We start from the raw sequence: 23,285 nt of genomic DNA, 5'->3' as shown, positions 1-23,285 counted from the left end.
TATTCACTCAGACTGCTGCTACTTATTTTCTTCTCTTTTCTGTCCCTTTGTACTCATGCAAACACAATCTCTCTCTCTCTCTCGTTCTGTCTTGTTTTCTTCCTCTCATTCTGCTACTTCCATCTCTCCTCCAGGGAGCTGTAAAGAGGTGTTACAGGCATCCTCACAACAGTGTTGTTGCTTGGGCCTGTTGGGCCTATACCCGATCCCTTCTGCAATAAATGATTCTGTGGAAAATCCTTGAAGGAAGCTTGAAGTGTAGTACTACTCCCTCATGGCACAGGTCATGAAAAACTTCTGTAAAGAATTACCTCAACATATGCATATCAGTTTAGGACGAGTATAACTTATGCGCCAGTGCCGGTTAGTAAGGGTTCTTGGTGCCAGAATTCTTTCTAAGAAATCTGGCTCTATCAATTGCTGATATCCCAGACTACTTTGCCATTCTTTTGGGCATAAAGAACAGACTCTGGGACAGAGGATGACATGAAGAGGGGGTGGAAGCCCAGAATTAAAAAAGATTCCGTTGTTGAGAAATGTTTTCAGAAGTATTGTTCAGATGGTTGTCTTTTTTTTTAAAAAAAATTATTTTATTTTATTTTATTTTATTTTATTTTATTTTATTTTATTTTATTTTATTTTATTTTATTTTATTTTATTTTATTTTATTTTATTTTATTTTTTAAAGCTGCTTGATAATGCTAGTTTGAAAGCACAGTTAGCTATACTAGATAGCATGTTTATACTTTCATGTATGTGAGTGTTCTTTGTATGGACAGGGAGAACAGCAGAGAGGTCAAAAAGTAGGCAATTCTCTTCCTGTAAAACCAGCGCATTTTGTCTTGCCTTTATTCTCCAGTCCAAAGGAGACTATTGGATCTTCTGTTTGCAGTAACAGGAAGTCACCATTCCAGCTGGAACCTGTTTTTCCCCAAAATCCTCAGCCTGCATGGATGACTAAGCAAAGATCTGCTTATGTGAAAGTCCAAGAAACAAAGAAAGGTGCGGGAAGACAAGTCCAGGCAACTGGCTGAAGGCAGGATCCCATTTTGTTATTTGTTCCAAGGCCTCCCAACAACTTTGTGCAACTGAGCACACCAGCAGCTGCATCTTAGCAGAAGAGGTTCCCAAAATGATAACAGAGCTCAACAGTGTAAAAAAAATAAATCTTTATTGTCTTTAAAATATGTGTATTTTCATAGAATATCTGAAATATTACATCCAATTATTTATTTTTTTAAAAATCAACAGTATTGTCTTCATGAGATATGACTATGACATATAATATAACCCCTCAAATAAAAGGATTTTCATTCAGCTTATTTTCTTACAACTCACTGCTTACACAAAAAACCACAGATAATTTTTTGCCTATACTTGGAAAGCTGAGGCTTGTAAGCACTTCTCACATCTCTGCCATTTTGATCCCTACTCTTTCCCCTTGTCCCTGAATTTCTGGTGGAGCAGTACAAGCAAAGATTCAGCAGTCCTTGACCCACACACTTTGAACATCAGGGTTCCTGTTCACAAACCAAACAAGTCTTACTCAACTATCTCTAAGGCATCAACATAGCTTTCCTTGGATATCAGATATTAACGGAGGATAAACAATGCTAGGAGGTTCTTTGGCTAGCATCCATCATGCACCTCTTGGTGCTGGTGGCTTCTGGGGGTTAGAAAAAACAGGGAAATGTGTGGAAACTTGTGCAGGTGTGCATATGGATCTCTGTGAATGTGTGTAGGTGCACGTTGAGCTGAGTCCTGATGGGCAGGATAAGAAAGGAGCAAGCACTGTCTAACACCAAAGGTTTCTGTGGTTCTTCCTAGCTCTGGAGGAGTTTGGAACAATAGAGGAGTGACATGGAACACCACCTACATCTCACATACCCCTCATAGGATGGAGGTTAAATAGGCAAGGGAAAATAAACAAAGCAAAAGAGGGGGTCTGCACCTCTGTGAAAACATGCCAGGGGTGCAGAACCTCCATGGCCTCACTTGTGTTTAAAGCTTATCATCGAGGTGGTTTTGTTTTATACAGAGCTGGGCCAAGTTTACACTTTCTCTCTCCCTCTCCAAATAAGGCTTAAGGCCTTAAGGCTAGGCTTAAGGCCTCCTTTCGATATGCCCTTATAATATTTTTTTTTAATAATACAGTTTAGTCTAATTATACAGCAGACTTGTTGATAACGTAATTTGACTGTTCTGAGTATTTGGGTTTTCTCTCCCAGCCCTGCCGAATTTGTGTGAGAGGTTTGTCTACACAAGGAAATATCAGCACAAATTTGACAACCAGTACAGCACATGGAACAACGAGGGAGAGCATATAGATGTTTGGAAGATACCATTTGTATGCTGATGGGCTCAGGAACCATTTTCCACCATAAACCAGAGTGTGTGCAGTGCACAAAATCAGTGCTAGATATCCCAGTTTGGACTAAAGGAGAAGGAAGAAAAAAAGAGAAGGAAAGAAATGGAGGTTAAAACAGTAAATTAAACCAGAACAAATGCAAATTTAAGGACACAGTAAAATTTGTGGCATGTGCCAACTTGGGGACTGGAGAAAATAAACTGTTTTATATAACATAAAGGCTCTTATTATTGAAAAAAAATCAATTAAAATGGATATAGATTAAATTGTTTGTTTTTTTCTCCATCCATAACCCTTATAATTTTTTCTAGCTTACACATGCCTAGTAGCTGTCATATTTGTGAAAAAGCAGAGAAAATGCTGACATTCAGTGGAGAGATACAAGTTTTTTTTATGCTCTAGTGCTAATCCATCCAGAAGTATCATACTGTGCAAGTGTTTTGCCTTGATAAAACATTCATTGATAGTAATTTCCCCTTCTCTTGCTTCCCCTCCCCTCCGGCCCAGCTCCTGCAGAGGCACGGCAGCTTGCACCAAACTCCCTCCAAATGGAGAGCTGAGATTATAGTGTTACCAAGGGCAGCCTGTTTATAGTCACAGCAGTTTTTACAGTCTGCAGAAATTGCAGATTCTCTTTAGACACTTGGCATTGAGGAGATTTGAGTTATAAAGTAATTTTCAGGTCCATTTTAACTGAATTAACTTGTGAACCAAACAAAGTAGCCCAATAAAATGGCTAAATTATTTTATGACTTAGTAAAATTGTGGAATTTGATGTCAAAGTCAGCTTTCTGTTTTTCATTTAGGAGGTCACATCTTCCCAGCTTTCTCTTGCTAATGCGGTTATCTCAGTTGTACCACAAGCAGCCATCAGAGCATGTGTGGGTTTTTACAGCTGTATGGCCATGTAGGTGCTTTTTTTCACTGTATGATGGTGGATAATGCACAGATCACTTTTGGAGATACTAATGGAGGAAAGCCAAAAGTCTCTAGTAAACCTGTTGATAAGGGAAGGAGGTTTTTTCTGAAGACTTTTTTTTAGAAATGGTCTTCTTACCTGAACGAATCTAAATTCTCGCCAGTTGACATTGTTGCTGACTGAAGGCAAGGAAGTTATTCCCAGAAGAACAAATAAAAAATATCCTAAAATTCCCAAAGCCAAATAAGAGTCACTAAGCCAGGCATTAGTGTTGTTGAGTGGTTCTGTTTTATTGTTCAGTGCCTGAAGAAAAGAAGACCAGGTGTATTTTAGTGATAGCAGTTTTAGCAGCAATAAGTAGAAAAAGTTTCCTTACAGGTAAGTAGGAGATGAATGTTATACATTAACTCTCTTATCATCAGAGATTTACTTTGAATGCCTGCACAAAAAGCAGGAGAGGAATTATATTACATATAGGTTCCATGTAACAGTAATTGAGTTACGTATTTTACTCCTCTGTAGACCTGTTGAAGAGAGATATGTGATCATTTGTTAAGTAAGATCAGAAAGTCATAATATATAAGGTATATGAAGAAATAGTGTTTACATTTTAACTGATTATTTTATTAATATTCCAACTATCTAGGAAGAAGACTGAGGCCATAAATCCCCTCAGCTCACCATAATATCATCAAAATGTGGATACATCAATGTCTAAAAGAAACACAAGCTAGGAATATTACTCTATTTTAAATGAAATGCTTTATGTCCACATGGATTTCTGAAGCTCAAGATAGATGGTAGTATTTTAACAGGGCCAGAAGAAAGGAAGACTGAGAGCAGGGAACAAAACTTACCTGGGAGATGATTCCTTTGCTGGTTCTCCAACTTGCGAAGGCGCGCATCGGAGTAACAAGAGTGAACACAACATGCAGGGAAGCAAATGCCAAGGCTATTAGTCCAAGTTGTTTCCTGCACAGCATCCATTTGTCCAGCCAGTCTGGAAAACGGCGGTATTTGGTACCTCTGTATAACTGAATAATTGCAGCAAATATACCAGGTAGATAAACCAAGGCAAGAAGGATGAGTGCCATTACAGGACAGACCCGATTTGGAATTGTAATTGCAATAAAAAATGAAAAGTTATTTTTTTCATAAATATAAGTGTAAATTATATCAAGAGCCACACAGTAGAGGAAAAAAAATGCAGTTAGGCCTAGGGACAAGAAGAGGGGAAACTTCCACATTGGAAAGAGTTGCAGAGGATAATTTTCTATTTCCTGAGCAGCCAAGAGGGATCCCTTATCTACTGGAGTGAGACCCAGAGCGCGAACAATATTCATGACCTTTTGTTTGGCTTCCACATCATCTCCACAGACAAATACCTGCAGACAAAGAGAAACAGGAGTTTATTTTTTACAGATTTTTGTGACTTTCTCTACTGCCATCCTTCCTGGATATGGACAGTAAGCACAAGCTTCCTAGGCTGCTTTGCTTACTGGGCTTACTGCTGACCTTAATTAATATAGGCAAAAAAGTAGACTATGCATACTTTTGGCAAACAAGGCAAAGAACTTTGAATATGACTCTTTAAAGAAGAAGATTTTTTCAAGGGGCAAAATTTTATATCTGGATAGAACAGTGTATAACAGGATTAGTGTATGTCCTTGAGTAGAAGACTTGACACAATTTTCTGAAGATCTGCAAGTAAGCACAAGACGTTATGGGACTAAATTGAAGCAAAATTTTCAATAGAAGTAAGAGCAAAATTTTCAGTTGCTTCTATAGTGGTCCATAAATACTCCAGGGAAGTGAGGACAGATCTTTAAAACATGATTTCCCTGTCACAAAAGTAAATATTAGTTCTTTCCAGGTGTGGTAAAATAGTGATGGAATCATCTTTTCTGTGAGTGTGTAAGACAATAGTCCTTTTGAAACTGGGAGAAAGGGGGCAATTTCTGCTCTTGTTGAGATGATGAAGGTTTATAGAGCCTAGGCTTGGAAGCCCTTGGGTCTCTAGCCAAAACCATTTCTCTGGCAGTGGAGAGCAAAGTTAGCAATGGCTTGAGTAGCTGGATGATTTAATGTGTTGTACAAGAGCACTGTCCTTTGAAGTGGCAGAAAACAGGGCCATAATAAATTGTCTTCAAGTAATCTGCTGCATTGCTTCCTGTGGTCAGCTCTGTGCTTGCTGGCCTGTGGTTGAGGAGCTGGTTAAAACAGCTTGCACACACTGATGTTGTGTTAAACTTAGGTGACAATGATTTAAAAAACATTAGTTTAACAACATTAAAACAGTAATTTATTCACATTTCAGCATACTTCTTTTGCCCATACTCATTGCCCTATCTTATACCTTGCCTCCCTTGTTTTGCTTTTTTAATTTTATTCTTGCTTTGAAAATTCCTCCTATCTCATTTCTGTTTAATTTTACAACTCTGATGAACAGTTGATGTAACCCTTCTGATTTGTTGTCTCTCTGCTATCTTGCTTCTCTTGCTTCTCTAGTGTTTCTAAACACCTCTCTGAGTTCAGAGGCAAGCTACTTATATTCCTTGTCATGCCATATTAAAAACCCAAAGTAAACTTTAGGTCACATTTAGTTTGAAATGGGAGATTATAGTGAAAATACCATCTCCGATGTCCCAGGTGTGTTTTGTGTAGCTGATAAGAAGCCATGTGATGTGTAGCTCTGGGACAGAGGCAATCCCCATTGCTCAGCCTTACCTGCCGGCTTGCATCCAGCGTGCCCGATTGCAAGGCCCAGGCTGAGACAGTGTTAAAGCCTTTCACGACCTTGCTGCCAGGCAGCAGCTGAGCCAGGTACTCTGCGTTGGATTCAGGATACTGGTTTAATTTCAAGTTGTTACTTATGTCCACCAAGACTTTTCCACGGAGAACTTCTGCTAGTGGTATAAGAAAGTTGTAGTGCTGCCTCTGGACTGCTATAATGATGATGGCAGCTTTCTGCGCTGCCTCTGCATGGCCCAACACCTCTGCATCCTTCGGAATCAGGTTGGATATCTGGGTGCTTCGGCTTCCATACACCACAGGGTAGCCAGACTGAATCATCTTATGCCCCAGAGCTCGTCCAAAATCTCCAGTTCCAAATATGCACACTGTCTCTCTTTTGTTAGAAGTGTTAGGAGTCAAAGCCATTATGTTGGAAGAATTTTTAGTCATCTGTTGAAAAAAACCAGCAAGTAATTGGAACAAACTAAGCAAAACATCAATCTCTTGAAAATACACTCTGGGTGTACAAAATAGACATCTTAGCCTCTTCTTGTCATTTAATATGAATCCTGCAAACTCTTCTGAATACACAATCTCAGAAGATTTATGTACAGTTTTTAAAAAAACCATTCTGAATATTCAGTCCTCCATCTCTTATGGCACTCTCTTTCTCATCCATTTTATGGATTTTAACATCCGGCTGAACTGTTTCAGTTTTCCTCTCTCAAAGCAAAAATAGGAAAAGACACAGGAACATAGAGAGCAATGGTAGCACACTTTTCAGAGTAATTGCTGCTTACTTATGCTATAGAAAAACATTGAGGAGGAGTCTGCTTCTAATCAGATTAGAACTTGGAAGGTCTTTTTCAAAATACTTTATGAAGGCTTATTGTAAAAGGTAACTATAAACCTATCTGTTGTTCTCAGTATTTCCTTAATGCAAGTAGTCAGTGCCAGTTTGTTTTATTATTGTTCTTCAATTTCCTGAAGAATGTTCCATGAAGCATTTGGACAGTGGGCTTGAATATTTCATGTTGAAAATAGATTTTAGATATTTATATATTACTCATAGTAAAATTCTCTTTGAGGTTTTATCTCTCTTCCTTTATCACTGTACCTGGCAACTTCAAAGTCTCTAATGTATTATCCATGCAATCGCAGTGTTTGCTCTGTACTTGCAGAGTGAGACCCATGATACAAATACAGAATCAAAAAGGTCTGTTCCATAGGTCTTGAAGTAGGTCCACACACTGTTCTGCCTTAACAAAAGGTGAACTCAGAGCAGAAAAGCTAAGACATCCAACAGGAGACCCTGGTCTCAGGGTCTGTCCATCAAACAGACCTGTCTGACCCATCTTTTGGACTGTCCATCAATTTGGCACTTAGAGCAACAATTTAATTTGCAGGAGCCACAATTCAAGTCTTTTACTGCCTCATAGTTAACTGTCCTAATTAGAGCTGTGGGAATAACAGGTTTTACAATTTGAAGGCAAGAAATTCATGAAATGTTTAGCTAGGACTAAAGCATCATCTTTGCTTCTGTCTTTCATGAACCTTTTGCTTACATTCTTCTGTGAAACACCATTCAGAATGCTGCAATTTATACATACTGCCTTTTAAAAACAACAAGAGGATGTTCTTCACTTTCTTTTGTACTTTTTTCTAGCCAGAACAGTTTTTGCTTTTTGAAAATCTGACATGATTTTAAATTATTTGACCCAAAACTTGCATTTGTTTGGTGAACGAAAAAATATCAAGCCTCAGCTTCCCCCTACCTGCCATGACTTAGGGATAAGAGCTGTGAGTCAAGGATGCAAACAGCTGTGGCCTATGCTGTAGGGTGCAACCTTTGCTAGCAAGATATACACATAAATTCTTATTCTGAGAATCACATGTGAAGATTTTCTCTTGGACTACTTCTGTATGTAGCTACGAAGCCCTCAGCTGGCATCAGTGCCTGCCCAGCTGCAGTCTTGCACTGAGCTGTGGGAGCACTGGTTTAGAGAGGTGCCAAGGCAGTTGCTTCTGGTCATTAGGGAAGGTGAGGATTCCGGCAGAGAAGGGCTGAGCACCCCTGTGCTGAAGGATCTGTGTGGCTCAGACAGGTCCCACGGGAGTTAACCCTGCCTTTCTGCAGCTGGACTCCATGTACTTTGACAAGTAGTACACTGAGCATGAAAACAGATCCTCAAAGGAACCCATCTGAATGCATCTTGTGTATTTGTGTGACACTTGCATAAAATTGCAAAGTCCTTTGACATATTTGAAAATCATTCTCTGAGGGCTTTATTAATGTCCCACAAGGCTCTAATATGACTCAAGCGATGAAATTCCATTCTGAGTATAGTCTATATTTCAAAAAGAACAGAAGGGTTGCTTATGTAATATTAATAAATGGTCCAACTCGGTACCTAATAAGACTCAACTCTCTTTCCTTAATTTTACTTTCTAAGCAAGTATTCTCCTATCTAAAATAAAAAGTAAAACTTATTTGTAACATGCAATCATCCAGTTGAAAACATCTGTATTTGTCCTCAAGAAATCCTCACTTTATTGCTGAGTGAACTGTGCAATTAATTCTCCTCTCCAAACTAAGGCTGGAAAAAACCAAAACTCAGATGGATGATATCAGGTATTTGGTAGATCAGTCGAGTTATGTTTTGATTTGGCTTATAAACTTGTTTAACATAGAAATGGATCCACCAGCAAGAAATAAATCTATAAAGTACTTCCACTGTTCACTTATACTGAACTCATTTACTAGTGAACGCTGAACTTGTTTTGCCAGTGAAGAAAAAGAGAGAGAGATGAAAAGAAAAAATAATGGGAAAAATGTTTTCTTTTTTCAAAATATGCTTTCTTGAGGTGCTATCTAAGATGTAAAGGGAATGTACAACACATAGAAAGCTGGAGAGAGTTAAGGTTTTCTTTAGCACATTTGGTCTAATATAGCTTAATACCATTTTTAACAAGAGAGACAATTTGCTTGAATAAATTGAGCAGAATTCACCTTTTCTTTTTAAGAGATAATAAGGATGCCTATAGCTTTTATGAAAGCACACATTATATTAGAAATAAACTATTCACCAATGGGCTTTTTAACAAATGAATCATATTGTAAAACTGATAGTGCATCTGTTATTTCTGAAAATTTCATGTAAGACAAGGCAAGTTTAGTTTTAAATGCCATGTCTTCTGGACCATGCCTTCTTCTAAAAAATACATTAATTAAGTTAATTTTCTCCATAGAATCCTTCTTTTTCTTCCTTTTGACATGTCTTTGTGTCAGCTGGCTCTAACTGAACTAAAAGAAGGCTGTAGGCTTGGCAGTGAATGTCTGGAGATTAATTCAGGCAGTAAGATACGAGCATGTAGGGAGTGTATAGACACATCCTGGCACTGCTGCGTGTGTTAGAAGAAAATGCAGCATCTCATGGCAACTGTGTGGCTGTAAAGTCAAAAGAAGAAAATTGGACTCCCTGATTCATGACAGCAGTAGCTAGAATCTAAGAAGAGAGTAATTTTCTATAGAATGAGGTGTTTTATTGTGGTTTATCAGCATGAAAGATGGGAAGCAGAAATGTATCACAAGGGACACAAAGGTGTTTTGGTAACTGGGAGCTCAGCCCAAAGGCTGACACTGGGCTGTCACTCAGCAGCCAGTGGCAGTGGAGCTGTGCTCCATGCCCATGGGTTATGCTGGGTGCACTCAAAGCACCTGAGGAAAGCAGAAATACCAGCAAAGAAACATGCAGTAATCATTATCTGTTCTTTTACATATATAGCTGTATATTATCTGAGAAAAAGCCATAGAGATTTGTATGCATACATAATATTTTTCTTTATATCCATTCCCCTAACATTTGAGCACTAATAATACCTTTTGTTATTTGAAAGATAATATATGTAAACTTCTGCAGTGATTAACTGTGTCCTTTCTCCTCTGCATTGTTGTTGTATTCTTCTACACTGAGTTATCCTGTTTTAAGGGAAATGGTGGTAATCTCTGAGTTTTCTTGGTCAGTAAAGATAAAAGGAGATGCTGAAAGAAAAAAAAAGAAGTCACCTGCAACACTGCCATTTTTCCTCACTGCATAAACACTAAGGGGAAGTGAACAATGGGGAAGGTACAATGTTTAGTTAAGCAGTTATATGCAAATTCTTGATTATGTAGAAAATGGAATTAATACAGTCACATTGTTTTGCAGATGGGAAAAAGGAGAGATATCCTAGTAGAAGCAATACCACAGATGAAGTATAATGCCAAAAGTGGAAAGGTGGAGATGGGATGGATAATGGAAATATCAGAAAGATGTAACATGAAATGCAGATGGAAGATCAGTGGAATGATTCAAAAGTTAGAAAGACAAGACGAAAGGAGAATGAAATAGTAATTTTACTATTTACATTTAAAAAAGGAACAAAACAAATTGTTCTGGTTGTGGTCTCAAGAGGTCCTTTTTAAGGCAGAATGAACTGTTTTTAAACCAAGTCTGACAGATGCTTGTCTAGCCTGTTTATGAGACCTGTGCTGTGGATGCTGAAGCTCCTTGCTTACTGCTTTCTTTGCCATTTTATTAGGCAAATTTTTGTATGAGCAATCTGTATTGCTTCCCCCACAGTAGACACAGCTGTCAAAGCTGTCAATTTATCCCCTTCTCTTTGCAGCAGCCTTTGTTGGACATGAAAGCTGTTACCATTTCACCCTTTTCTTCCAGAGATAAAACAGTCCCACATCTTTCCTGCAACTTGTGTTTCTGGGAGTGATGATCTTTCTCAAGGCTTTCTTCTGATCTTTCTAGGCTAAACTGCTCCAACTGTTAATTAAAAGTGTGGGGCTGACTGCAGTATTCTCACAGAGACTTTACCAGATAGAAAAGGTTTGTTTCAGCTGCCTCACAATCCACATGTAATCCTGCTGTCACATTTCTCTCATTCACAGCACAGCCCATTCAATAGTCAGCTTGTGATGCATTAAGGCAATGAGTGCTTTAACAAGGGGTGTGTGGCAACAGGGACCAAGATGTGGAGTGCAACACTTGGTGCTGAGCTCAGGATTTGCACATCATCCACTTGTCAGATTTCCACCTTGGACTAACTTCAGTCTAGCACTGCAGCCTGCATGCCCACGAGCAGCTGCCTGCATCTGGGTCCACCTAAAACACATCTTCTGGCTCATCTTTTGTGGTAAGGAATATAGTTTCATATGTTCCAGGACAACTCTGCAGTGTAAAGCAAAGCTTGAAAAGTGATGATCTGCTTCTACATCTGGGAGAGCTGAAATACCAATGCAAATGCATTCTCTTACGGGAATCTTTAATTGGACTTCTCCCATGCCGCTTGCTCCATCCTTGATTTCTGTAGTGTTTTCTGACTCAGAGCTCTATTGTGCACTTGTCCCTGTTGAATACTACCATATTTTTTCAAACTGTAGTTTCAATTTGTCAAGATCATTCTGGTTTCCAGGCTGTCCTCTAACTTGCTTGCAGCCCTTTTCAACTTTGTCAGATTGTCAGCTTTAATGAGTAGAGTGTCTATTCTGGCATCTATGCCATTTAATGAAAGGAACAGGAGTTTTGCCAGGAGAAACCCCCTGTATATCTGCAGTCTTCTATCTTGACAATGGTTAACTGAAAGACTGAAAAATGTTTCTTTTGCTAGTTCCACAGAACCCTACCTTGTATTAGTTTAATCTAAACTCCATTTTTGTAGTTTGCTTTTGGAATTTTTTTCTAACATTTACCATACTAAAAAATTTGCTCATGTCAAGTTGTATCACTTCTGTGATTCACAAGGCCTGTTATCCTTTTATAAGAAATAATGGGCTTGGTTTGGAATGACTCTTGATTAATCCATGTGCCTATCATCTATTTCTTTATTATTTTCTATTTACTTCCTCTATTTGAGAATTGTATTTAAATGGATTATTTTAAAGGGCCATAGTTCTCCTCTTGCACCTCCTCTTTCTTCTTACATTTAAAGATAGCTGTTATTATCTTTCCAGTCTTTCAAAATTTTACCTCTTCCACACAATTCTTGAAGATAGTTATTTACAACCATGGAAATACTTCAGTTATCACCTGAATGATGCGAGATTAATTTCATCAGCTTCGCTGATCTCGGGTCATTTAACTCACATAAGCATGGCCTAATTTCATTCTTCTGTCATTTAGCAAGTATTTCCAGCTCTTTGCTACTGATGTAAACCCTTCTGTCATGGTTGACCCTTCCAGTGAACAAAAGCAAAATAGCCATCACAGAGTTGGCTTTCTTGGAGTCATTAGTCAAAAGTTTCCCTCAGTTGAGTGGTGGATCAATTCCCATCTTGATTTTTCTGTAACAGTTTATGTTTTTAAAAGATTTTTTTTTATTCTATATGTACCTTACTAATTATATTTCTTTTTGTGCTGTGGCTTTTCAAATCATATCAATATATTGACACAATTCTGTGCTTGTCCATAGATTTTGGTTGATGTGTGTTATTTGAATTTGAAGTTTTGAAGAACTGACAGCTCCAGCTACATGGCTCTCTTATGGTAGTCCTTGCTCCGCATTGCAATCTTTATGTCTCTGCTTTTAGCAGAGGTTCTTTAAGCAGCTGCCAATCTCCTGACCTCATTTTCTTCTCAAATTGTGCTTCTCATGTAACATCACCTTCCCACCTTCAGAATCTAGTTAGTATACTGTGCTTGTTATTCTGCTAGGGGAAAAAAATCAATTTTTGAGCACTTGATGTTTCTTGGTTGCCGTGGTGGCTCCAAGCTGTGATAGAACCTCTGTATTTCCCCTTCTTTTTCCACAGTCTTCTGCTGGGATTATATTCTTTTATCTCTTGATTCAGGGCAAAAGTTTAGAAGACAAAGCGGGATATAAGGACTATGAGAACAGAAAAGGCCAAAGAAGTTTGACCTGTTGTCAAGTAAAAGAAAGGTTTATAAGTAGGTTATGGTAGGTCATGGTGTTGTCTACTGTAGGAACTAGTGCCAGGATATACAACACTGGTCCATTTATGCTTCTCCTTTTTACCTTTTTTTTTTTTTTTAAACTCACTGTAAGCATCTTAATCTCAAAAGTGGACATAAGGATTATACACACAACAAATATTATGGTATTTTAACTTAAAAATTGATGGGTCAAAGGCCTTATTTTTATGTAAAATAATTATTTTTACTTCTATTTCCATGTAAATAACAGCAAGGATTCATATTTACTCTATGCAAATAACAGAGAGTGGTGGGGGTGGGAATGGTCTTTCTTGGGCAGCTTGCCATTGCTCTAGTACAGCATTCTGGAGGCAAATAAAAGTCCTGACATAATACATCTTGCTCATTATATAGCATGCTGAGTGCAGATTCTTATGTGTGGATTCATATATGGTTATACAGAAGTCATGACAGCAGTACTGACTGCATAGTCCAGCGATTCTTTGCAGTAGAATATGGGTATGAAATCTGTTTTCTAGGTTCACCTTGTTTTTCCATATTTCAAAAGGGTTATTCTTCTATAATGATGGAGAGACACTTGGATTTACAGTTGGGAGTTTATTAAATTGAGTCCATTGCACAGATGAACTCTAGTAGCACCTTGCTACATGGAGAAGGTAATTCTTCGCTTGAGTTCACCAACCTGTGATATTTAACTCTCTTGTGCAGTAGTGAACCTGGGGCATCTGGGACAAGCAGTTTGGGTTCAGACTATGCCCTCATTTTGCTGGGCTACTGTGAGCTGATCTTGCATTGGCATTTAATGTTGAAATGGTGAAAATAAACCCTTTTCTCCTGTCCTGCAGACCTTCCTCATACCTTTTTGAACAGACCAAGCAGGCTCAGTCAGGTTTGCTCTCCCACTGTGTCTGTGCACACCTGATCCCTCCCTACCTGATAAACAAGCACCCTGCTCAAGCATGGTTGAGCACTCCTGGCAGCCACGGTGTTTTGACACCATCCCAATGACATGTACTTATGCTGGTGGCAATAAAGGGCACTGCCTATGACCAAAGGTGCCAAAGGCAGTGGACATGGCCAGGATTATTTTTTTATTTACTTTACTTTTTTTTTTAATATCAGGCCTCTCTTTCTCATTGTTTTCTTTAAATTCTATGTACCTGTGGGCGGGCATGGTGAACTTGAACCAAATAAGTAAAGGGGTACATATGTGTTTATTTGGATTTATACTTTCTTGGGTAATTCTTAGTTTGCCATACTGTCAAGTTCTCCAAAGTTAAACACTTTGTTTCTCAAATAGAATTAATTCTCATTATTGTCTTAAACGTTTACTGCATGTACTAGCAAGCAGAAGTCATCCCCAGCTGCAGGGTTTTTTTGGTAAATAAGACTCCTGCTTTGTCATGTAATCTATGACCCATAGCTGTATACTAGATACAGTAAAATTACACATAGTAGCCCATTAAATATAGTACAAAAAGAGAGAAATTATTACTCTTTTCCTTGCATAAGTAGTACTGCATCTTTGGAATACTTTATGAAGTATTCCACACATGCTTAATATACAGCAATCCTGTTGTAACGTGGAAAACAGGTGAAATGAAATTTAGAAGTTCTCCTCAGAAAGACAGGCACACTACTCTGAGGAAGTTCCATTTACTTAAAATTTATTTTTACTATTCCCACATAGAGAAAGAACACACTCTATTAAAATACTCTTTCTTATAAGCTGACAACTGTGGAACCAAATCTGTCCTAAATTACAAATTGTGTTTTCTGTTTCTTGATACACCTAAAACTAAAAGGCATGTGGCTAAACTACTGTCCCATGATTAATCCAGTATTTAAACACATAAAGAAAATAGTAGAATAGCTCCAAAAAACCTATCACAACAAATTATGCATGCGTTTTCATTTTCAAGAAAATGAATATCTGCTGTTCTTCTCAGCAGAAAATCCTGGGCTCCAAGTTTTGACAAAGCTGATAAAAAATAATTTTTTGAGACAATAAATCCTCCTATGGAGGACATTGCATTTCCCGCATCTTCACTTTTTATCAGGAGTACACTAAAACTGCCTAGAGGCTCTTCAAATAGATGAAATATAGTCCTAAATAGATGTGCTTAATGTTGTCTAAATCATAGCAAAATACTGAGAGGGCTGGAAATCTCACCGCCTCCAGCTGCTCCCATAAACATGTAATACACAGCTATAACTTGAGTAATTTCCTCAGTCTCTTCAGGGCTGTTGTTCTAATTTGAGGTTTGTAGGTATTCAGCTTTCATCCGGCCTATTCAACTGCAAGAAGAATGAAAATATTTCCTAAAATACGTGAAGGTGAGCAAGTGTGAGGGAGAGAGAGAGACCTGCCTACAGTGCAGGACACAGGCTTTATCCCAGCTGGCCCAGGAGATGTTCTGATGCCTTGAAAGCCATGGTTACATATCCACCAGGCATGGAGAGGCACCTCTTGGATCCCTGCCTGAGTCGTTCCCTCACTGTGAAGCTATTCTCTTGAGCATCTTTTATCTGCCATTTAGACACAGTAACAAGTAGCTGTATCTCACAGAGAAACAACACTAGAAATAATGAAGCCTGGCTTCCTAGTGGTTTGTGTTTCTTGGCTGATTACAGGCGCTGATTGAAACTGTTTCTAATCACAGATGACTCCTATAACATTTCTTGTAGTGGATTTTAGGTTATTTCAGATGTATATAGTCACATTATAGTCTTTCATTTTTCAGGACTCTTCTGTGGGGTCTTCAGCTGCCCCCTTTCATGCAACATAAGAAGAAGTGAGCACTATGGCCTCCTGGCATATTTGTTTGAGATCATCGATAAAAAAATGATTGAGGAACACACATAAATATGAGACACTCACATGCATCTGCATGACTGAGAGGATTTTACTTCCTACAGGAATCAAGCTAAAGTAATGGACACCCTAAAAATTAGTGAAGTACACACAGCCAAATACCTGTCTGTAGCACCAAAAGAGAAGGAAGTGAGTGTAGCAGTTATGACTCAGCCTCATTGTGGTCTCTTGAAAGTAATGGAGAATGAGGCAGAGGATGTTATTTGGGAGACTTTTACTGACAGCCATCAGTGCCTTGCAGTGAGACTGGAATTAGCTGAAATTACACCAGCAACCTACCAAAACCAGGCCTTCCAAACACTAAAAATGTAAGAGTTTGTGCCAAATATTTATTATGAGCTCTAGGAGAGCATGAAAAGCCTGACTCTCTTCCCATTTACACTGATGAATTCTTGGTTTGCAGTTCTCTTGCTTTTGAACCGGGTTGCACAAGTGGGGAAACGAAGCCCAGTTGTTTTGTTGCACCTTTCACAAAAGAAGGGGCAGGGTGGCTGCAGTGGTGCAGTGACAATGTTCTTGACTGCCTTATGCTCTTAGAAATCCGAGAAGTGAGAATGTGATGAAAGATTTAAGAAAACAGATCACACATATGAAGTTTTCTTGCCAAAACAAATAAATGTGGATTTGCAACATTTCTAGAATGGGGCCAAGCAGATTTTACAGAAAGTTCATTAATCTATGTTTAAAGACATATGATTGGACAATCCAGCAGTGGACAACTTCATCAGTTCCCTCTCTCACTTGATGCATACTAATTGTATTTACTTGCTCCCTTTGGTTTCCTTTCTTTATTTTATGCGGACTTGAACACTTTCCTCTCTTGCTTGACTGAATTTGAGTGGCATCTTTAGAGACATGCCTGCCTCAAGGTCAAAATGAGCACTGATATTTTTCAGAAGAAATTATTTCTCAAAAAACCCCAACAAAACCAAACCCAAAAAACACCCCACCCAAAAAAAGAAAACAAAACCACCCCCAAACAAAAAAGGAAAAAATTAAAAAAGAGAGTGAGATAGGTATTTTTATATGCTGCTGCATTTTTCAACAAGGAAAAATTCTTATCAGGCAATCTTTTAAATTCATCTCAAGATGGAAGAAGTTGCCCTTCTTACTGAGCCAATGATTTCAAAACTCTTTAAGCAATAACCTTGAGTTACAGTCTTTGAAAATTAATTGCTGAGAAGCCTAAATTTAGAAACATGCTTTTAAAATAGAAAAACAAACCCCAGTGATGGGATTAGTAAAAAATTGACTCAGGGCAGCATCTTATGCTGATAAAAGAAAAGATCTAGGGTTTGGGGGGTTTTTTTTGGTGTTTTTTTGGGCCAAAGTCTCCTTTGAGTTCAGCCCAGATTTTGCAGGTGCCCAAGCTGCTGCTGGTGATTCCTGCCTGGCAAGCAGGGATGGGTGTGAGTCATTAGCTCTCTCCCAGCCCAGTTGTTGGTACAAATGACACCTCTCTGCCAGAGTACTGCCTTGAGGCACTGCTCTTGGTGCTCAGCACTGCCACCAACTTGCTTACAGGGCAGCCAGAGTTACCCTGTGCCACTGCACGAGGGACAGGAAACCTTACAAAACATCTCTTACATCTCTTCCCTGCCACCTGTGCCCTCTTACAAAGGGGCTGTGGCCTTCATAGAGAGCTCACTCTGATTTCTGTCTTCTGCTTGCTCCTGGGTCTCAGTCAAGGTCACTGCTCCTAGCCCTGTGAAGCACATGGGGTCGAGGCAGAAGTGACTCTTGGTTCTCCATATCAAGACCATGCAATAAGCAAAAAAGGGGTGAAGGAAAAAGTGAATATTTTAAACAGAGACAAATGAAAATCTTTTTACTAAACTTAGCTGAAGAGCAAAGAAGAGGGTGCCAGGAGGTATGAAACAAAGTGACATGCTGCTTTTGTAATTGCCTAATTGGACAAAATAATTCCCTCCTGCAGGGTGACCCTCTCTTGCATCTCCAGCAAGGAAGTGCAAAACTGAGTTTTCTGAATAAACCCATTGTCTTTATTGAATTACCATTTGATGCTATTATGATTATTGCATAATTATCCACTTGTTGTGAGTACTCATGTCTTTTTACATATTTCCTGCTCTCACAGTCATCATAGCATGGGACCACCCCAGAGAAATCATTTGTCAAACTATCCTCTGCTTTAATGATGCCAGAAAGTGTTTTGCTCTTTGGCAATCAACTTATCCACTTAATATCTTAGCTCTTAAGGCTTGTTTATCTACAGGCCTCCAGAAACTTACATAGTTGGCATCACTAAAGGTGACAGGAACAGTAAAACATTTTGATCCCCGTCCTCAGGTGCTGTAACTTGTCTGAATTGGATGGCTAAGCCTTTTTGCCATTGATCAAGCAGTTTGTTGCAGATTATTATAATTAAGTACCTTTGAAGTGCCAAGTTATATGAAGCTCTGGACAAGTTCAGGTTTCAGAGTTCAAATAAAATTTATTAATATTCTCATTTTTTAGGGATATCATGCTGTTTATGGAAGTGGTTTTTCTGCACATTCTTATTTGTTCTGGTGGGGCTGATCCACTTGGGAAAAGCACATGTAGGGAAGTCATCCATAGCTAAGAACCTGTCCTCACTCCTGATTTAATCCTAACCTCATGTTTTCCAAAGACAGTCATGGGAACTGCACATCCCAGTGGAAGGTTAGACTCAGCCTTGCTGCTGAACCAGGCTGATCTGTGTCGCTCTGCCAGTGCCACAAACAAGGCAGCTCAGCCAAGCATCAGAAGAGCAGTCTCAAGCCAGGCAGCCTGAGCTTGTCTCCAGCATAGTGCCACCACCAAAGTTAGGGCATTTCCCTGGTAACCCCACCCAAGAGACAGCACCTCAACAGTTCAGTAAAGTGAAAAAAGATAGCTGAAAGTCACCTTTGTGATTGTGCGTCCAGGGCCGTGCTCAGGAGTCGCTATGAAGTTGGGAGGAAGCTTTGTCAGTCCTCTAAAGAATGCCTGTGCTGGCAGCTATTCCCTTTTTCCAAGAAGCACCAGTGCTTCCCCCAGCACCCTGCCCAGACCTCCACAGCTGGGGGGACACCAGGACATTTGGGACAGCGCCTATTTCTCACAGCCCTGCCTGCAAACATCAAGTAAGTGAATTAAATGAGTATTTTATTGACAGCAGTCTCACATAGGGGAGTACATGTTGGGGAAATTTTAAAAAAGAAGACAGTATCTGGTTCTAAACAGTGATGTCAAAAGAGGAAAAAAACCCAACAGTATTTTGTTTTAGAGCATGTAGGGACAAAAAGCTTCCCATATTTGAACTGCAATGAGCATGCAAATGTTACATTTAAATACCTGCCCCTACCTTTTCTTCCCAAAATCCAGCTCTTGAACACCAAAGTCAATATACATTAAAACCTGCATAGAATAAAAATAAAGTCAAAATGCCAATGCCTCTAAAATGTCCCACAGAAAATAAGATATTTGAAATGTTGTAGTTTCACTCTGCTAGTTTAGCAACCAAGATGAGAAAAGAATAAGTGTTAGCTCAAATCTTGAAGTTACCAAATAAAGGGGCTTAAATAAAAATAGACTGGGGAGCAGTGAAAGAGACTTTAAAATATGTAGATTTTAATTACCCTGCCTGAAAGTCTCAGTTGCTGTCTGTATTTTTGAGAGACTGGGTTTATAGGGAGCACCCAATACCCACACTGATGGGGTTTTTACTTTGGAGTAGCTCTGGTCTGGTCATGTGAGCTTAATTGCAATTAGCTGTGAGATTGTTTTGTTTCACCCATGAGCAGTCAAGATTGCATGTCCCCAGCTGCTCTGCAATGTGAGACACAGAATGATACATGGTGAAGGGCAGGAGATTCATTCCCAAGTGAGCTACTGCTCTGAAACCAACTGCTAGTGTAGGCTACAGACTTTGTTAATAATTTCTTAAGACAAAGTAGACCCTTCATCTGATTATTATTTCTGCCTGTAACTAGGAGAAGTAATTTAAAAACATACCATCTGCCTAAAAATGTACAAATATGAAAAGTGCTTAATATATTTTTATGAGAAAATTCCAATGTGGAGGAAGAAAACACAGCAATGCTTGATTTCTCAATGACTATTGCAATATTTTGGAATCTAGTTACAGTGCTACTTCATGCTAATCTAAATTACTGCTATTAAGAAATCTAGGAGCTTCAGAAAGGCCACATCTGAAAAAGAATTTTCATCTTCCACTAATTGCATCATTTTATGAAGTCTTAACAGACTTGAAAAATTGGCCTACAGTCTGAGTGACAGTTTGTGTTACAGATTTAGAGGGGATATGAAATTTTCCTATATCAAAGCTGAAGAACAGTTCTGACAGCTGCAAATGTTCTCTGAATTAATAATGTGGAGCTGGTATAAGACAATATTTAAGAAAAATCCATTTCTTTCTGCAGCATTGAGGACCCTTGCTTATAAAATATTAAACAGGATTAAAATTGGTATGCTGCTTGAATGGGAAGAGAAAACTTGAAATCCACATATAAATCCACATATAAATACAAATTTAAATATAAGAAACAAATATAAATTTAAATATAAGAAGTATAAAGAATCATTAGTTCCAACTTTTATTACTGATAACTTATAATTTGGGGTAAAACAACACCCTGGCCTTGCTGCTAAAATTCAAACCAATATTTTGGTTCTGGCATAGGAAAGAAAATCCACTTTCTAGCTTTGTTATTTAAACCCCACTGACCAGCCCTTATTTGCAGAAGCTTTCTTCACTTTAACAATAACAAACACCTCTGGAAGATTAAATAAGCTTGTTATCTGCTATGTAAGGTGTCTGAATATTAATTGAAAAATCTCTAGTTCTGGTTTGTCCTGACTTAACAGATAAAATTATTTTCCTATTTTTCAGTGCTTCCTGACATCAGCTCTTAGTTAAAAATTTGTTTTATAATGTCAATAAAAGCCCAGGAGACATGAGCTGGCTTTGTGTTTTTTTTGTCTAGCAGAGAGAAAGGCTGGGCTCAAATTTCATCAAGAGACTTAAAGTTTTAACCTCACACCCACCTAGACTTCTCAGGTTAACAGTTTAGCCATTTTGTTCCCCATTCTCACCTGCAGAAATGACAGAAACCTGTGACATCTGTGTAAAACTCACCTGTGCACTCAACCTGCTGCAGTCCCCCCAGGCCAGCCGTGCTTTCCCAGCTGGTGAGATGCTGTAGGTGGACCAAGGGAAACCTCAGGAGCTGCAGAGAGGTCCTGCTGCCTGGAGCAGACACAGAAACCTGAGAGCCCAGCTGGTATTTATCTAGTGGAAGCCAGGGTGAGTGTACAGGGCAGGAATATGTGAGGGGATGTTGCAAGCCTTTGTTGTCTGCGCGGGATGAAAGGACTTCCCGTCAAAGTCTCGGGGAAAGTCCCAGCTCTTGTATTTACGGCTGAGATGAAGCTGTGGTTGCTTCTGTCATGCTGGCACTGATTTGCCCCTTGGCTGTTGGCCAGAGCTAAGGTTTGGCTGCCTCTCCCCACTCTTATAAGACTAACCAGAATTGCATTAGTCAGAAATGTTGTAGAAGCACAACAGCAAATATTTGCCTGGAAGGAAAGTTGCTTTTTTGTCTTGGCTCTCCTGTGCCATTCCACCTGTAGGTAAAGATGGTAAGATTGCCACATCGAGATGAAAGGAATTTGGCATGGGGATGGTTGAAAGTAACTGATCTCTGAAACTCTCTGGGTATCCTTGGTAAGTGCAGTTATCCTGTGGTGCCAGTCTGTGATGGGTAAGTGTTGAGAAATGAGTCTTTCGGGGACAAGCCACTGTGTAGATGCACGTGTTGTGGTGTTATGTATCTGTTTGAAATGGGAAGTAATCCAGATCAGATTACTTGAGTATCACTGACCTAGAACATAATCCAGATAAGAATAAGGGGCTGAGTCCCACTAGCAGTGAAATTTTGTAAGTTTGAAAAATGACTTGAAGGCAGGTTTAAATACTATAGCACTCTAGACTTGCAAGCAATTTTTAACAATAAAGGGGAAGATAGTAAAAGAAAAATACTTTTACACAATCTTGACTTTGGGAGATTTACTGGAAGCTAATTAGGAAAACACACTAAGATGAAAGAGTCACAGAATATATAAAACACAGAGGTAATTTCTAAAAACAGAAAAAAAGACAATAAGAAGTTTCATTCGGAACAATCTGTGACTGTACTAGGGCTGAAGAAAGTATATTTGAGAGCTTGAATTCTAGAAAAGAGATCAGGTCGTGTTTGAGATTTAGAACTGGAATAGCTTGTGTCACCAGTACACTGTGATAAAAAATGCAGTGTGGTGCCTGAACCATTGGAAGAGATCCAGGAACCAAAAAAGATGATATCCCTTTGAAAGAGCTTGGAAGATTCAACAAGGTGCACCTTGCGTGTGCAAAGTGTATGAGCTGCTCAGAATGTCCACGGAGGCAGTGGATGTGTCTGGGGATAACCAGTGTAGTATTCATTTTCAAGTAACACTTAAAGGAAGATGCTGCCAAGAATTGTGTTTTACACTTAAATTAAAGGGAATGGAGAGGAAGATAGTTTACTTGCAGAGTTTAAAAGCACAAGCCAAAGCCCACAGAAGATATGAGAAATACATGTCCAAATTCATAATAGATGGGAAAAAGGACAAGTGCTATGCAATGCACTGCATGATCTAAGCGTTGAGTTGCTGTGTAATAACATGAGAAAAAAAATCTGAAAATAATTTGAAGCTGTTTTCCAGTGGATACCTTGTGAATACTAAAAAAACCAGGAAAGCATTGCATTGTCCAGCATTTCATACATCTATTTGATGCCTTCACATTGTAAAACAATGCTTCAAAGAGGAGATGGATGTGCTTGTTGCTCTGGAATGACTGGAAGAACAGACAAAATAGTTCTTGTGGTTATAGGAAAGCTGAATTAAACTCCTTGTTTGCCCATTGATAGACCTGAAGAAACAAAACAAGTCTTTTACAGGGGTCCTGGTGGGTGTTCATATTAGCAAAAATAAAAGAGGTTTTTTATTTTAACTTTTTGAGACCTTTGTGAGCTGCACTGTTTTCTCAGATGTGTATTTAGGCTGCATTTAGCACCTGAGGAAAATGGTGATAAATTTTGCAAACCTTTCAGGTTAGTAAAATTTATACAGATGACATTTAGATTTGATGAAAAAATAGTCTCAGAGAAGCCTTGGAAAGAAACTGCTTCTGGTCAAACAACACTGTAAATAACATGTAACACAAATAATAACATATTTCAAAAAAGTTGGCATAAACCCGAATAAATCACCAGAAAATATTCAACAATTTGTGTTCTCCAAAAGTATTTGGGTGCTGAATTATAAAGAGAAATATGTACCTATGTAGCTTTTCGAGAGCACTGTCATGATTATCTCACATGTAATTATTGAAGAAAATGAGAATCAAGAGGAATTACTTAGACATTTCAGACCTTAAAG

At 38.8% G+C, this 23,285-nt stretch overlaps 1 protein-coding gene across 2 annotated transcripts; it reads right to left on the bottom strand.

Moving 5' to 3' along the window:
* Nucleotides 1-1,254: 1,254 nt before the first annotated feature.
* On the bottom strand, nt 1,255-21,067 carry STEAP4 (STEAP4 metalloreductase). Of its 2 annotated transcripts, XM_014248436.2 has the most exons (6): nt 20,962-21,067; nt 19,168-19,220; nt 6,015-6,470; nt 4,145-4,672; nt 3,426-3,590; nt 1,255-2,434 (listed from the first exon to the last, which is right to left on the bottom strand). In XM_014248436.2, the coding sequence occupies exons 3-6, from the start codon at nt 6,468-6,470 to the stop codon at nt 2,165-2,167; spliced, it is 1,419 nt and encodes a 472-aa protein (XP_014103911.1). In that variant the 5' UTR covers nt 19,168-19,220; nt 20,962-21,067; the 3' UTR covers nt 1,255-2,164. The 2 variants fall into 2 exon arrangements, with proteins under 2 accessions (XP_014103911.1, XP_005518838.1); XM_005518781.3 differs by lacking the exon at nt 19,168-19,220 and having other exon boundaries at nt 20,962-21,059.
* Between the last annotated feature and the right edge of the window lie 2,218 nt (nt 21,068-23,285).

This window comes from Pseudopodoces humilis, chromosome 1 (assembly GCF_049639895.1).
Source record: "Pseudopodoces humilis isolate 2021_Gansu_Grassland_sample_001 chromosome 1, ASM4963989v1, whole genome shotgun sequence".
Lineage (NCBI taxonomy): Eukaryota > Metazoa > Chordata > Aves > Passeriformes > Paridae > Pseudopodoces > Pseudopodoces humilis.
Note: the sequence above shows the minus strand (reverse complement) of the source record. Positions and strands in the feature narration are given on the sequence as shown.